This window comes from Amblyomma mixtum, chromosome 7 (assembly GCF_055824585.1).
Source record: "Amblyomma mixtum isolate Tamu chromosome 7, ASM5582458v1, whole genome shotgun sequence".
Classification (NCBI taxonomy): Eukaryota; Metazoa; Arthropoda; class Arachnida; order Ixodida; family Ixodidae; genus Amblyomma; species Amblyomma mixtum.
The window spans coordinates 100504174-100517680 of NC_143018.1; the positions used below are offsets into that span (position 1 = coordinate 100504174).

Below are 13507 nucleotides of genomic sequence, written 5' to 3' on the forward strand. Positions count from 1 at the left end.
AGTCGCTTTGGGACGTTAAACCCCACAAACCAACCAACCATCTGGTGATGTCATAGCATTTCTTTTTGTATATGGCTTACATTTTCTAGTCAGGTTGGAGACTAGCTTGCAACAGGGGTTCGGACTAATGACATATGCACTTTCAGTTGCATGCTTTAAAGCACAGTCGAGCACTGAAATGTCGAGATCTGCCTTTCGTTTCCTCACATAAGCTTTCGCATTCCTGCACCTAAGCAGACTTAAGTGCCCTCAGAATTTTTTCACTTATAACTTTACACCAAGCATACCAAGCATGGAACCTAACCCTAGCCGGCAGCCTTTGTCATCCCTTTTTAAAGTTCATTGTTTAGCTACACATATTCAGCTTAAGAAGAAAAATAAAAAAATCACCCTTCACTGTGTAACTGATTGAACCTTTCACCACATTATATGTTTTACTGTGTAGGTCACCACCATAAATTCGTAATTTAGCCATGCCACCAGTAGTCTATTTTTTTTTTTTGCCGCACTCATCTGATATGAAACCACCTTCTCTGTAGATGATATAACTAGTAATCATCATTTGTTGCTTCTTAAAACTTTAGCTTTTATTGCGTAGTGAGATAACAAACTTTTGCAGTACTCAGATTTTGCTGTGTGCTGCTTTGTATATAGTCCTTGTAACAACTCCAGTTTCTAATCGCTCGATCACAACGAGCGATGAAGCAAAAATTTCTAAGGTGACCTCAAACAGGTAAACCAAGTCAGCAGGTAGAAGTAAAAGCAAATAACGTGAGTATATGTATAAACCAGCTTCTGAATTGTGGTTTTTATGCTTCCTAGTGCAATGTTTCTACTCCAGTAGTCTTAACATCATAAGTACCTTTTTTTATTTATACTTTTCTGCTCAGGGGGTCAGGACTTTTTCCAGGAGCTCTCGCAGCTCTGTGCATCACTCACCAGGTCCACTAGGTTTGCATACAGGTCAGTACTTTGTGCGTCCATTATTGATATCTGCGTACATTATGTTTTCTGTTATTCTTACTATGTTTGATAACCAGTGCGTGGATGTAAGAATGAAGCTAAACATGCCATGAATCTTTCCCTCAATTTAATCTTTTCAAAAAAAAAATGAGCAGGTCTTATGATGTTGGGAATGCGTTCATCCTGATGATATTTTTTTGTTGTTAGAAATACATTGATGTGATGTGGCATCTGGAAAGAACTAATAATGGGTTATTCTGGTTGATCTGAAGTGCTTAGTTGTATCCCTGAGAAGATCTTTGACTTACTGATGTTTGATTTGATTTGATATGTTGGGGTTTAACATCCCAAAGCGACTGAGGCTAGGAGGGATGCCGTAGTGGAGGGCTCCGGAAATTTCGACCACCTGGGGTTCTTTAACGGGCACTGACATCGCACAGCACACGGGTCCCTAGAATTTCGCCTCCATCGAAACTCGACCGCCGCGGCCGGGATCGAACCCGCGTCTTTTGGGTCAGCAGCCGAGCACCGTAACCACTGAGCCACCGCGGCGGGGCTTACTGACGCTTGTACCCCACCTTCTAAGAGTGAAGCACATTTCTCTCTGCTTTATTATAGGGGAAGTCTCTGGGCATGCTTGGTTTAATGTAAGCCCTGCATAAAAACAAGCTAACTTTCTGCAGAACACTTCCGGTTTCTCACCGCTCTAAAGCGCATATTTAGACCCACATTTGGAGCATGGCATCCTCAGCTCCAGATGTGCCGCAGCACCTCAGCGCAAATTGTCCCCAGGTTACCTGTTCCTGTGCATGGCTTAGCAGCATCCTTGCAATGTGGAGAATTTAATGTATAGCAGACACAAGCATGAAATGTTGATAACAAGTGTCACTCGGGAGATGAACTGCAAACCTTGATCAATGAGTTAGACAGGCAGAGCAGGTGTGAGGTTAAGATAGGTGTAATGTTAAGAGACGGGAAGAGGGCAGAGTAGGTGAGGGAACAAATGTGGGTTAATGACATCCTAGTTGAAACCAAGAGGAAGAAATGGGCTTGGGCAGGGCATGTAATGCAAAGGCAAGATAACTGGTGGTCCTTAAGGTGGCTCAGTAGTACGGCGCTCAGCTGGTGGCCCGAAAGACGCGGGTTCGATCCCGGCCGTGGCGGCTGAATTTCGATGGAGGCGAAATTCTAGAGGCCCATGTATTGTGCGATGTCAGTGCACGTTAAGGAACCCCAGGTGGTCGAAATTTCCGGAGCCCTTCACTACGGCGTCCCTTAGAGCCTGAGTTGCTTTGGGAGATTAAACCCCAATAAATCAAATCACATCTTTAAGGGTAACAGAGTGGATTCCAGGAAAAGGCAAGCGTAGCAGGGGGCGGCAGAAAGTTAGGTGGACGGATGAGATAAGAAGTTTGCAGGGATACGGTGGCGGCAACAGGCGAAGGACAGGGTTAATTGGAAAGACATGAGAGAGGCCTTTGCCCTGCAGTGGGTATAGTCAAACTGGTGATGAAAGCCCAGGCGAGCTTGGATGACAAGATGGAAAAGTTACTGGTGACTACTATCGAGGTGCATTGAAATGAAGTGATAAAATGGCTTCAACCCTAATTGCCCTAATTGCTTTTCAAACGCCTCCAGGCTGGACAGGAAGGAAATGAAACGCATGACATGCACATGTATGCTCCTCTTGGTGACCTTCAAGTGCTTCACACGGCTTCAACTTGACGACATAGTTGACGCGGCATCTTTTCAGATCAGAACCCTACCAACTTCACACGTGATGGCGGCACTCACTGTGAACACATCATGCTATGAAACACAAATTTATAGCCGAAGCCATCACGCTATGTGCAAAACAACATGATACGGTGGCTTCGACTACAAATATGTGCTTTCCTGAAAGATTAAGATCAGTTGGTAACCTGTGCTCCCTGTCTCATCTTCTTCATCCCACGCCTTTCCATGCTGGTCTAAAAAAGTATAGTACTAGCATGAACCAGCATGCACAAACCAGGCTTTTGACTGGTCCTGCTCTTGTCCTGTTGCGGATATCTTGCACACCCGAAATGTATGTGTCATGGAGCACTTGAAGACTCTGTGTGACTTGTTTTTTTTTTTCTTTTTCTGGCCCTGGTGCTTGTTCTCGCAAATATTTTGTCAACTGAACGTTTTGCTTCCATAAGGACTTCATGCTTGAACATTGTGCAGTTCATTGGTGAACGAACATTTGCTCGGTGCCCACACTAAGTGCCAACATTAAAATGCTGATATAGGTTTGCTGGTGCATGACCGAAGGAGCGAAACAGCGTGGAGGCAGGATCACAGGAATAATTGATACACACAGGCACTGTATGACACACATAGCACATGTGCGTCAGTTCTTCTAGTCGTCCTTTCTTCGGAGGGTGGACGGGCGCCACTTGACAAAGCACTTCTGGTGTCGAAGCCGGTGCAGTGGGCCCGTCTCAACACCAGAAGTGCTTTGTCGGGTGGCGCCCCCACGCAGAGTGGCGGGGATCAGAACTGAGACAGGAAGGTCCCTTAGATTTGCCCACAATGGTACATGTGTAATGCACATTGTGTTTCGCTCCCTGTCCGGCTACCTCTACAAGGTGGCACTTGGGTACCAGTCAGTCACAGTTTATGTACAGTGTTCACTTTTGTGCGCAATTGTTAAAGTACGTGCTGCAGAAGGCAGATGTGGAGCTCAGGTGCTGTGTGATACACCCTATGTATTGGACCAAGTGGGGTAATGCAATCAACAAGAGCCGCCGCGGTGGCTCAGTGGTTATGGTGCTCAGCTGCTGGCCCGAAAGACTCGGGTTCAATCCCGGCCGTGGCAGTTGAATTTCTTTGGAGGAGAAATTCTAGAGGCCCATGTACTGTGCAATGTCAGTGCACGTTAAAGAACCCCAGGTGGTCGAAATTTCCGGAGCCCTCCACTACGGCGTCTCTCATAGCCTTAGTCGCTTTGGGACGTTAAACCTCATAAACCAACCAAACCAACCAAGCAATCAACAAGAAACTGTACATGGTAAAGCCAATCTTGTGCTAATTTGAGATTAAAGCCAATCCTGTGCTAATTTTAAATTGATATAGACACCATTTCATTAAGTTATGTTAGCTCAGTGCTAGGTGCGAGTGGATGTCAAGTCTGCTCAGTGCGACTTGGACACTGAACGGTCTGTGTACGTGTGGACTTCAGCATTGCATTGCACACACACACTTTGCGGTCAACTTTGAACTAGCGAAGCAGCACAAACATACTTGTAAAGCATCCAGGCGCATGGTCATGGTAAACCACACTTTATCTGCATGCTTAAAGCTCGAGAAACCAGGGAAGAAGCATTTTACTGTACTTAACTACCACATTCGGTCGTCTCAGCTTTCTTTCTGAACGAACTGCAGCTGTGGATTGTTCATGCCTCTGGGTTCCCAAAGCAAGGGACTGTTTTATACAAGCTAAAACTTCGGAAGCTTTTTGTTTCTTTTGGTGCGCGACAGCCTCAGCCACTGTTGCACCATGAAACTTAACACATTTGCTTGAGAGGTGGATGCTTCAGTTATGCCTGGCCTGGTTTCCAGGTGTGGTCTTGTGCATTTGCCTCTCTTGTCTCTTCAGGCGAGGAAGATAGCAAGGAGGCAGCCTACAGGTGCAAGAATTGCATGAGTGCAGCATCGGTGCATCGTGCAGACGCTCAGTGCCACGTGGGAGTGCTACCCACGGTGTTCAGCAGGTCAACACAGTTCTACGCACGAGTGGACGTCAAGTCTGTGCAGTGCGATTTGGGTGCCAACCGGTCTGTGCACATACAAACTTCAGCAGGGACACTGAGGAAGAGAAAAGGTGCTTAACAACTCCCCATATTTTTTTTTTTTACTTCTTATTGTGATTCACTTGAATAGGTGCAAAAGTAAGGCCAGTGGCAGTGCAGAGGTGGTATGGTACAGGTGACTGTCATGGGAAAGTTGTGCTTTCAAAGTCTGCTTCTGAAGATGCAACTTTTTTTTCACACTTAACACTGATACCTTTACTGTGCCATCTTCACTTTTGCCAGCGTGATCACTTATTCTGCTGGACGGTGGCTTCTCCCATATTGTTCTAATCAATCCTGTCCTTTGCCAGCTGCAGCCTCCCTGTAGTGACAAATTTCCTGATTTTTTTCTCAGCACATGACTGCCTGCCATCTCCGCTACTTTCGCCTTGCCTTGGAATCCACTCCTTTCCCCTCAGCCACCATTGGTTCTCTGCTCTCCGCACTATGTGCCTTTCCCATGGCCCCTTCCTCTTCTTGAGCTCAGCTAGCTAGGGTATCATTAACTAGTGTTCGTGTCTCAATCCGCTCTCCTCTCTTCCCATCTCTTAATGTAAACCCCATCCTTTTTCTCTCCGTAAATCACTGTCCAACCCTCAATCTACTCTCAAGCCTGTGCTGTGCATGGAACCCTAGTTTGCCACATGCCTTGCATTCCTGCTAACTTTCACCTGATGGAAAAACTGTGTTGTTTCTAGGGATTTAAAAAGCTCCAGGTTTTCAAGAAAGTCTCAGGACTGTAAATTGTGTGCACTCGTGTGTTTGCTGCAGTGTCTTGCTATGCCAACTGAGCTGCGTACTGACTGTACTCCGTTCCATAACATGCAGCACTACCAAAGGCGTAGACCTCCTTAGCCAGTCAGGAGAGCACATTAAATGTGTTCCTCCGCACCTAGCCGTCTGCGTGTCGTCTGCTCATGGCTTGCACAGATATGGTTGAGTATAAATCGACCCTGTCTACGTACCATAAGAGTATGCACGCTTACCTATGCTAAACGCAAGCATTTCGCGGGACGTTACACCATTTGTCACATCCGCACTTCTAGTTGAGTGTGTGCAAACGGAGATGCTACAATAAGTAGTGTAGTGGCGCCATCTGGTTGTGAAAATGGGAAGCATTTTTGTCAACAAACCAACACTTCTCTTGAGGACTGAAAGCGGCAGGATCGTCGCTCTAAATGAAAAATGAAGCTAATTTATCGCTCATACGTTTTGTTATAGACAAGATGAGGTGGAGCAAAAGCTTGGTCCCCCATTTGTGGCCAGTGAGCTCACTGAAAACAGCAGTAACGACAACAGATTTAGTCCAAGGTGAAGGGTCCTGCATCGAAGTGCACCACCATTTTGGAAACAATGTTTTAGAGCATGCAAGAGTCGCGCACGCTAAGCTCAGGAAATAGTGTGTGTAATGCGTGCTTGTGTTAAGGGTCAATATGAAATAGTGTTAGGCACATTCACACTTTAAAGAATGTTATCCCATATGCACGTATGCTTATTTTATACTGGCAATACATTCCACAGTGTCTGAGCATTGCCTGTGCACTCATCACAGCTTTGGTAGTGCTACGAGGAACTACTGGGATGGAGTATAATGCATGAGATCTTTATCACAGCAAGCATGGCCAGGCATTGACTGCCTGATGTGATATTGTGATACTGATGTGAGACTGCCTGTCTCTTCCTGCCTGATGTGATATTGTGATACTGATGTGAGACTGCCTGTCTCTTCCTGCCTGATGTGATATTGTGATACTAATGTGAGACTGCCTGTCTCTTCCTGCCTGGTGTAATATTGTGATACTGATGTGAGATTGCCTGTCTCCTCCTGCCTGATGTGATACAAAAAGTGCATGTAGACAAACCGAAATTTATTAATGGCCGCCTCTATACTGCAACAGTGTGCCCTAAGCAATTTCAGGGTGGTCAGTCTGAAAATTAAGTGGGTAAAGGATGGTTGGGGGGTGGAAGGATGCATGGATTTAGGTACTTGGGGAACCTAAAAGGCACTCGAGGGAACCCGCGTTTCTTGTGGAGCTAAATTAGAGAACCACTGCTCGAAATCAGGCCAGTGGCTTCCAACTAGTTGAGCTTCCAGCATTTAGAAAAGAACCAGCAGTGACTGTGATGGCGGACAGTGCATAGTGCGATGGGGATGCAAGACATTCTGTTTGGTGCTGTCATGAAATGGCCAGTGATGAGGAGGAGTAGGTTATATAGAAGGGAAAGGCACTGCAGCTTAGTGATTGGACACTTCGACCACGCTATGAGCAAGGAAATGAAGGAGGTGAAAGAAGGAAGTGTCCATGAAATGGATGGGTAACCAGCATGTACACTCGTTTGTTACTCCTGTTCTAGAGAAATGTTCTAGGCTAAAAGAAAATAAGTGAAGGTCCCTTCGAAATTGTTGTAGTGCTTTTGTACTGGTTGAATATAGCTTTGAGATACAGGAAACTGAGAACACTTACTGCATAGACGTGTTCAGGCCATACTGATTACCCAGTTTTGTGAAATTGAACCACAGTAGCAGCAGAATGACTCTGGCGGTAGGCACGTATTTTGTGCCTAACGATGCCTGGTGAATGATTGTTTGAAACAAGTTAGTTCTAGCTGCCTTGCTGTTCTACGGTGATAGCTGTCAATGTTGCTTCCTTCTACATGTGGACCCAGCTTTCAGCAGTGGTGAGAGGTACGAAGCTGCCTGCATGGGTCGGAGATCCATACCACAAAGCATGCACTGATGACACGACACTTAACGAGCTGCGCCGGCCAGTCAGGTTGCCCATCGAAGGGAACACAGTCGGCACACATGCGGCATCACTCACCCAAGGTTATTGGCAGTTTGCCACATGGTTCGAACAAGGGGACAGAGAGAGGCCCGGCTCTCTGCTATGTATTGACTAGGCGGGCAGATGGACTGCAACAAAGCATACGTGGTTGGATTATCTCAAGTGGGGGGTCGCCACGAAGCCCCGGCAGGTATGGACGGTGCAGGCGGCATCTGCTTTGATGCTTTCATCAGGCAGGAGGGCAATTAAAGTGATGAGCATTTGACAATGGTTCAGCTTACGGCTGTCCTCGATGGTATAAGTGCGAGGTGACTAGGGGATGCATAGGCATGCTGGCATGGTGGAGATGTAGACAGCGACATGTCGCTGTACTTAACTGGCCGTGCCTCTCACCACCTGCTACTTATTCACAATGTCCTTATGGTTTTAGGCAAGCGAATGACAGACTACTCATGACTGACATTACTGGGGGCCGCGTGCCGCTTGGCAAGGTTCACGCTGAGAGACCGATGGCTGTCATTGACATGAGGCATAGGAAGGGGATATTTAAAGGTGCAAGTCACTGCCTCACTTTTGAGGACTTTTTTATGGCAAGAACATTTGCATAATGCACGCATGGCCACTTTCAAAATAGTTTCATAAGCCCTTTAACTGTGCATACAGCTGGCTGGAAAGTACAAATTAAGGTTCTCAAACTGGTTGCCTTGGATTGATTTTTGGATTCTCCGACGACCTAAACCCATTAATGCCTAGAGGCCCACTTTTACTTTACCCACTCTTATCATGGCACTAATCATGTTGTAGTTGCTTATAGCAACTACACTCACTGCACAGCTAGTGAGTGTGTGTCGACAGGGCCTGCCTATCTGCGTGCTCTTTTTTACATTCCATATTAGGCAAGAAGAGATGAAAACCAAGACAGACCTCTGCACATTTAGACCGCCACATTGTATTTCCTGAGGCTGAAACCCCTGGAGTAGATTGACAGCTTCTGCTTGGGTCTAGTGTGACAACTGAGCGATAGCGTTTGGAGTGGGCTGCCACAGTTTCTCTGCTTGCAGGCTCTGTGTCTTGCGTGGTGCGGGAGCCGGAAGGAGAGCGGCGCGAGCACTTGCCAGTGCCTCCACTGGGCCTGCGCTGCATCGTGTGTGGCCTGGAGCGGTCTCACAACACTGTGCTGCATCCTCTACCCGAGAGTGAGCCCTATCGCCACAAGTGGATTGACTTTGTACGACAGTGTCCTGGCCGTGGTGACTCGCCCGACTGGATGCCGTCGGAGCATGAGCAGAGTTTCGTGTGCTCCCTGCACTTTGCATCAGGCTCCTTCTTACGCCTCTTTCCGGAGAAGCGCCTCAGGCCCGGCGCCGTTCCTACCTTGTACCCAAAGGCTGCTCTCGTCACCACTGTGGGAGTGGTGACTGGCCCGGAAGACTGTGTGGGAACGAGTCTTTCTGATGTGCAAGTGAGGTCTGGGTTTTCTGTTTCGGTTGGGTGTCAGACTGGGGCAGTGAGTGCCAATCATTTGGAGGGCAGGGGTCACGTCACTCCTTACAGGCGGAAGATGGAGCGCCGTTTGAAGATGGCAGTGCCTCACAGCTGATAGTGACTCGAAAGTTACCATGCAGTGGTGCTGTCAGTAGCTGTTAGTGTTGCAGCCTTCCTCAGTGAGTGCCATTTCGGGGCAGTGTTGCCATCGCATAGCTCACCTCTGAAGAACGGGAACCTTGCAGTGCATCTCCAAAGCTGTGCCAAACTCATCAGTGTGGTATGTGGGGGTTAATGTCCCAAAGTGACCCATAGGCTGTGAAGGACGCTACAGTAGGAGTGTGAAAATTTTGTCCATATGCCATACCTGCTAAGAAATTTCACACATCACTAGAAAGTGCATTCTGTTTCTAAGTTTTCCTATGCCTTTGCAGCTTCTGTTGTGACATCTAAAGAAATGGACATTCTTTATCACAGCCTCTGTGGTGACACAAATTGCTTCCCTTGTCAACTTCAGCCAGGCATATTCTGTTCTTTCATGTACTTGGCAGGCATGAGACTGGTTCCTCATTATTTTAGGCTAAATTTTTCATTGCAGCCTGACTGTCATGTTAGAACAGGCATACATTTTCTACATTTCAGCACCTATCACCACAGGTGCACTTTAGGAGTGAAACTTATTATCTCAGAAGTGGTGAATGCATGGTTGGTCAGAGCAGGCTGGTATGGCCGCTCATGTTGCTTGTCTGTGATGCTCATTTTCATTTGACTATGCTGTTTCATTTCTCAATAAATGTGAAGTTGAAATCATGCCGTAAATTTGACTATGCTGTTTCATTTCTCAATAAATGTGAAGTTGAAATCATGCCGTAAATAAAGTTGCAGATGCATGTATCTTATTTACGCGACTGTAAGTAGACTCGAATGTGAGTCAACCCACCCTCATATCGCGTGTCAGGAAAAAAAAAAAAAAAAGGGCATGCCCGTGAGCACGTGCCAAAATGCAAAAGTATTAGTCACTGGACTACTCATCCACACTTGCGCCATCGTCCTCACTGGAGCTGCCATCATCATTGCTGCTGCGGTCCTGCAGCGCGTTGTTCTAATGTCGTCGTCCAGCGAAATCCCGCACTTCACCATCACACCACGACACCATGTGGAACAGCTGAAAATCTAGCCTCGCTGCTGCAGCCACACCTGTGTCACCCGTTTTTAAACGTCGTACTTGTGGCCTGGCATGCAGTTCGTTTCTACGGGTAAGAAATGACAGCCATCTTGAATTTAGGTGTGAACTCCTCTCTGGCCTTTCTTTCTCCTCTATGTGCGCTAACATTCGTAGTTTTTTTTCTAAGCTTGAACTTTTTTCTCATCCTATTTCTGCATGCAGCAGCAACCTAATGATGTTGATCGAATTTTGGCTGAACAGTGACGTCGCAGATAATGAAATACTGGCTGCCTTGCCCCACTTCCTGTCTTTCTTGCAATAGCGCACAAGGAGGTTGTGTACTTCTTGCAGTCAGCCAGGATTTACTGTGTTCCCTAGTTAACAACTGATCTTATTTCAAAATGTTATGGCTTGATATTCGTGCTGTGCTGCACGAGATTTTACTCATTGTTTGTTCAGTCCACTACTTAACCCTTAATCTGCCACTCCCGAGATAACTCGGGCTACCACATATGCACACCCCCTGCCTATCCCGAGTTAACTCGTTTTGGCTTTTTAACTCACCCCCTGCCGCTCCCGATAATACTCGTGTAAAAAACTATGCAAACATGTAGCGCCATCTATGGAGAGACTCGAAAAATTCATAGATCTTGTAGGGTAAATTTTAAACAACAGATGGCGCGCATGTTTCCACATGCGAGTGACTTCGTTTTGGTCTACGCACAGCAGCCATGAGGCTCTGTGCCCCACTTGTCCGCGCTTTGACGGACGAAGAAATTCAAAATTGCTTGTGAATTCGGAGTTCAATGATAATGAGAACGAGGAAGGCGCCCACCTAAATGCCTTGTCGAGTGATGACAGCGATGAAGTCCCCCTGCCACCGAAAAATCCGCGTAAGAGGAGGAAATCCGACAGGCCAGATTGGTGCTGGAAGATTTGGTTCATTACAACTAATATCTATAAGATTATCCTGAATAAACATGTCTACATGTCCTGCAGAGCATTTTAGTGCGTTACTAGCAAAAAATTTCCAGGAAACTAACATGCAAAAAAACCCGGCAGGGTGTGTGCAGATGTGAGTAAAAAAACCTGGCAGTGAAAGGGTTAAAGAAGTATAGACACCTAACTTTTGGCTGCATGTTTTGTTCTTTGTAATGATGCATAAGGCATTGTTATACATGGACTACCACACAGTATTCTCTTACGACCACTGAAGGATTTATAATCAAATTTCTTTCTCATGCTGTTTCGGCTTCGGTTTCGGCCTATGACTGTGACATCAAAATGGTTATGGGTCACATGAGGCACGAAAAAGCTGCTACATTCATTGTCATTCCAACTCTTGAAGAAGAACAGAATAGGCTTGGGCAGGTTGGTAATTCATTGCAACAGCGTAATCATAGCGTGGGAAACAACACAGGTCTCCTCTTTGTCCTGTGTTGTTTCCCGCGCTATGATTATGCTCTTGAGGAATGCTGGCTTCAGCACTGTAGTGCATTAAAACGGTGAAGCAGCGATTATAGTGATGTTTTTCTATGCAGGCACTTACTTTGTCTAAATGTCTAGCCAAGTGATGCGCTCTGCGATAGCCATCACAGCAGGGAAGAAATCCACCCTACTGAAGTAAAGGGAAAAAGAGAACAAACTGAAGCTGGCCTACACCAATAGACTGCTGCACTCTTATGACAAAGACACTACTTTCACTGGAAACTGAGCTGCTATAAGAAAAGGCCAAGAAATGAGGTACAGGTGTTGCCACGACAAGGAAATTTTGCAAGTAAACTACGGTGCGCCGGCACAGCTTTTTTGGGGGCGGATCCCACAGGCTAGGCTACACTCCTAGCCAAACAAAAACAATGAAATCCAATTGGAAATTTTCAGTTCGAGCCAACTGGACTTGCCAGTTGTGCTTTTAGCCCTCCACCAATTGCAGCCAATAGGTGAGGCCCATTGCACACAATGGGTCCAGTGGAACATACTAATTTTGATTAAATGGTTTGGTTTAGTTTATGGGGTTTAACGTCCCAAAGCGACTAAGGCTATGAGAGACGCCGTAGTGGAGGGCTCCGGGAATTTCGACCACCTGGGGTTCTTTAACGTGCACTGACATCGCACAGTACACGGGCCTCTAGAATTTCTCCTCCAAAGAAATTCAACCGCCGCGGCTTGATTAAATGGGATTAAATGGGTCTGACTGACTGCACACAATATGGGTCCAGTGGGGCACACCAATTGGATTCCCCGCCACGGTGGCTCAGTGGTTACGGCGCTCGGCTGCTGGCCCCAAGGCCGGTTCACATGCAAGCGACTGAGCGATTGAGCGGCGCGTCGCAGCGAAAATTTCCAACTTGTTGAAACCTCGCCGCTCGTCGCAGCGACGGCTCAAAACAGGTTTTTCCGCCGCGGCGACCGAATTCGCTAACATTTTCGCTTGCATGTGAAACAGGCTTAGACGCAAGTTCGATCCCGGCCGCGGCAGCCGAATTTCAATGGAGGCGAAATTCTAGAGGCCCGTGTGCTGTGCGATGTCAGTGCAGGTTAAAGAACCCCAGGTGGTGGAAATTTCCGGAGCCCTTCAGTACGGCGTCCCTCATAGCCTGAGAGGTGACATAAGGTTAGAAGTGTAGGAAACAGTAGTGAAATAAGATGGCGAATCTTAATGAGAATTAACAAAACAGTTGAACAAAAATAAAGAAAAAAAAGCTGAGCATTGTGGCAATTGCCACCACCCCGTTTCAAAGGGGGCGCTACTATCCATCCATCCATCGTGCGGCAGCGCGCATGCGATACGCGCTTGCCTTGGCGTGAATGCTTTGCCATGCAGTCCTCTATGGAGAAGTGGCAGCGACAGGAAGAAGCGAGAAAGCGACAGCGTGCACAAGAGACGCCAGAGCAGCGTGAAGAACGTCTTGCAAAGCGTCGTGCTAAGGATGCAGCTCGGCGACAACGTTCTACCTCGCAGAGTGGTCCCATGTCATCGGTCACCGATGAATCTCAACAGCTGACAGCTCAGGAACGCCGCAATGCTACCAGGCGAAGGCAACGCGCCGAAGAATCGCCAGAAGAACGCGCGCGAAGACTCGAAAAACAGCGGATTGCCGATGTTGCCAATAATCAACGGAAGAACGAATTACGGAAGAGTCAACGTGCATGTGAAACAGCGGAAGAACGAGAGGCACGCCTGGAGAAAAGGCGGAAAGCACGGACCGTACTACTCGCTGCCGTCGAACCGGGCACTACCGGCGTGCAAAGACGTTCCGAAAGTGCTCGGAGAATGGAGGGATATGTGTCGG

The 13507-nt window shown here is 47.1% G+C and overlaps 1 protein-coding gene across 4 annotated transcripts in view; it reads left to right on the forward strand.

The window, feature by feature from the left end:
- LOC149336984 (uncharacterized) overlaps positions 1-9868 on the forward strand; it is a 77970-nt gene extending 68102 nt beyond the window's left edge. For 3 of the 4 annotated variants that reach the window (XM_089553227.1, XM_089553228.1, XM_089553225.1), the window contains 3 exons: positions 891-963; positions 4586-4810; positions 8611-9868. In XM_089553227.1, the coding sequence (XP_089409353.1) occupies positions 891-963; positions 4586-4810; positions 8611-9164 (852 nt within the window). In that variant the 3' untranslated portion in view covers positions 9165-9868. The remainder of the gene's footprint in view (positions 1-890; positions 964-4585; positions 4811-8610) is intronic. The other variant, XM_089553226.1, reaches the window with a different exon arrangement.
- The last annotated feature ends 3639 nt before the right edge of the window (positions 9869-13507 follow it).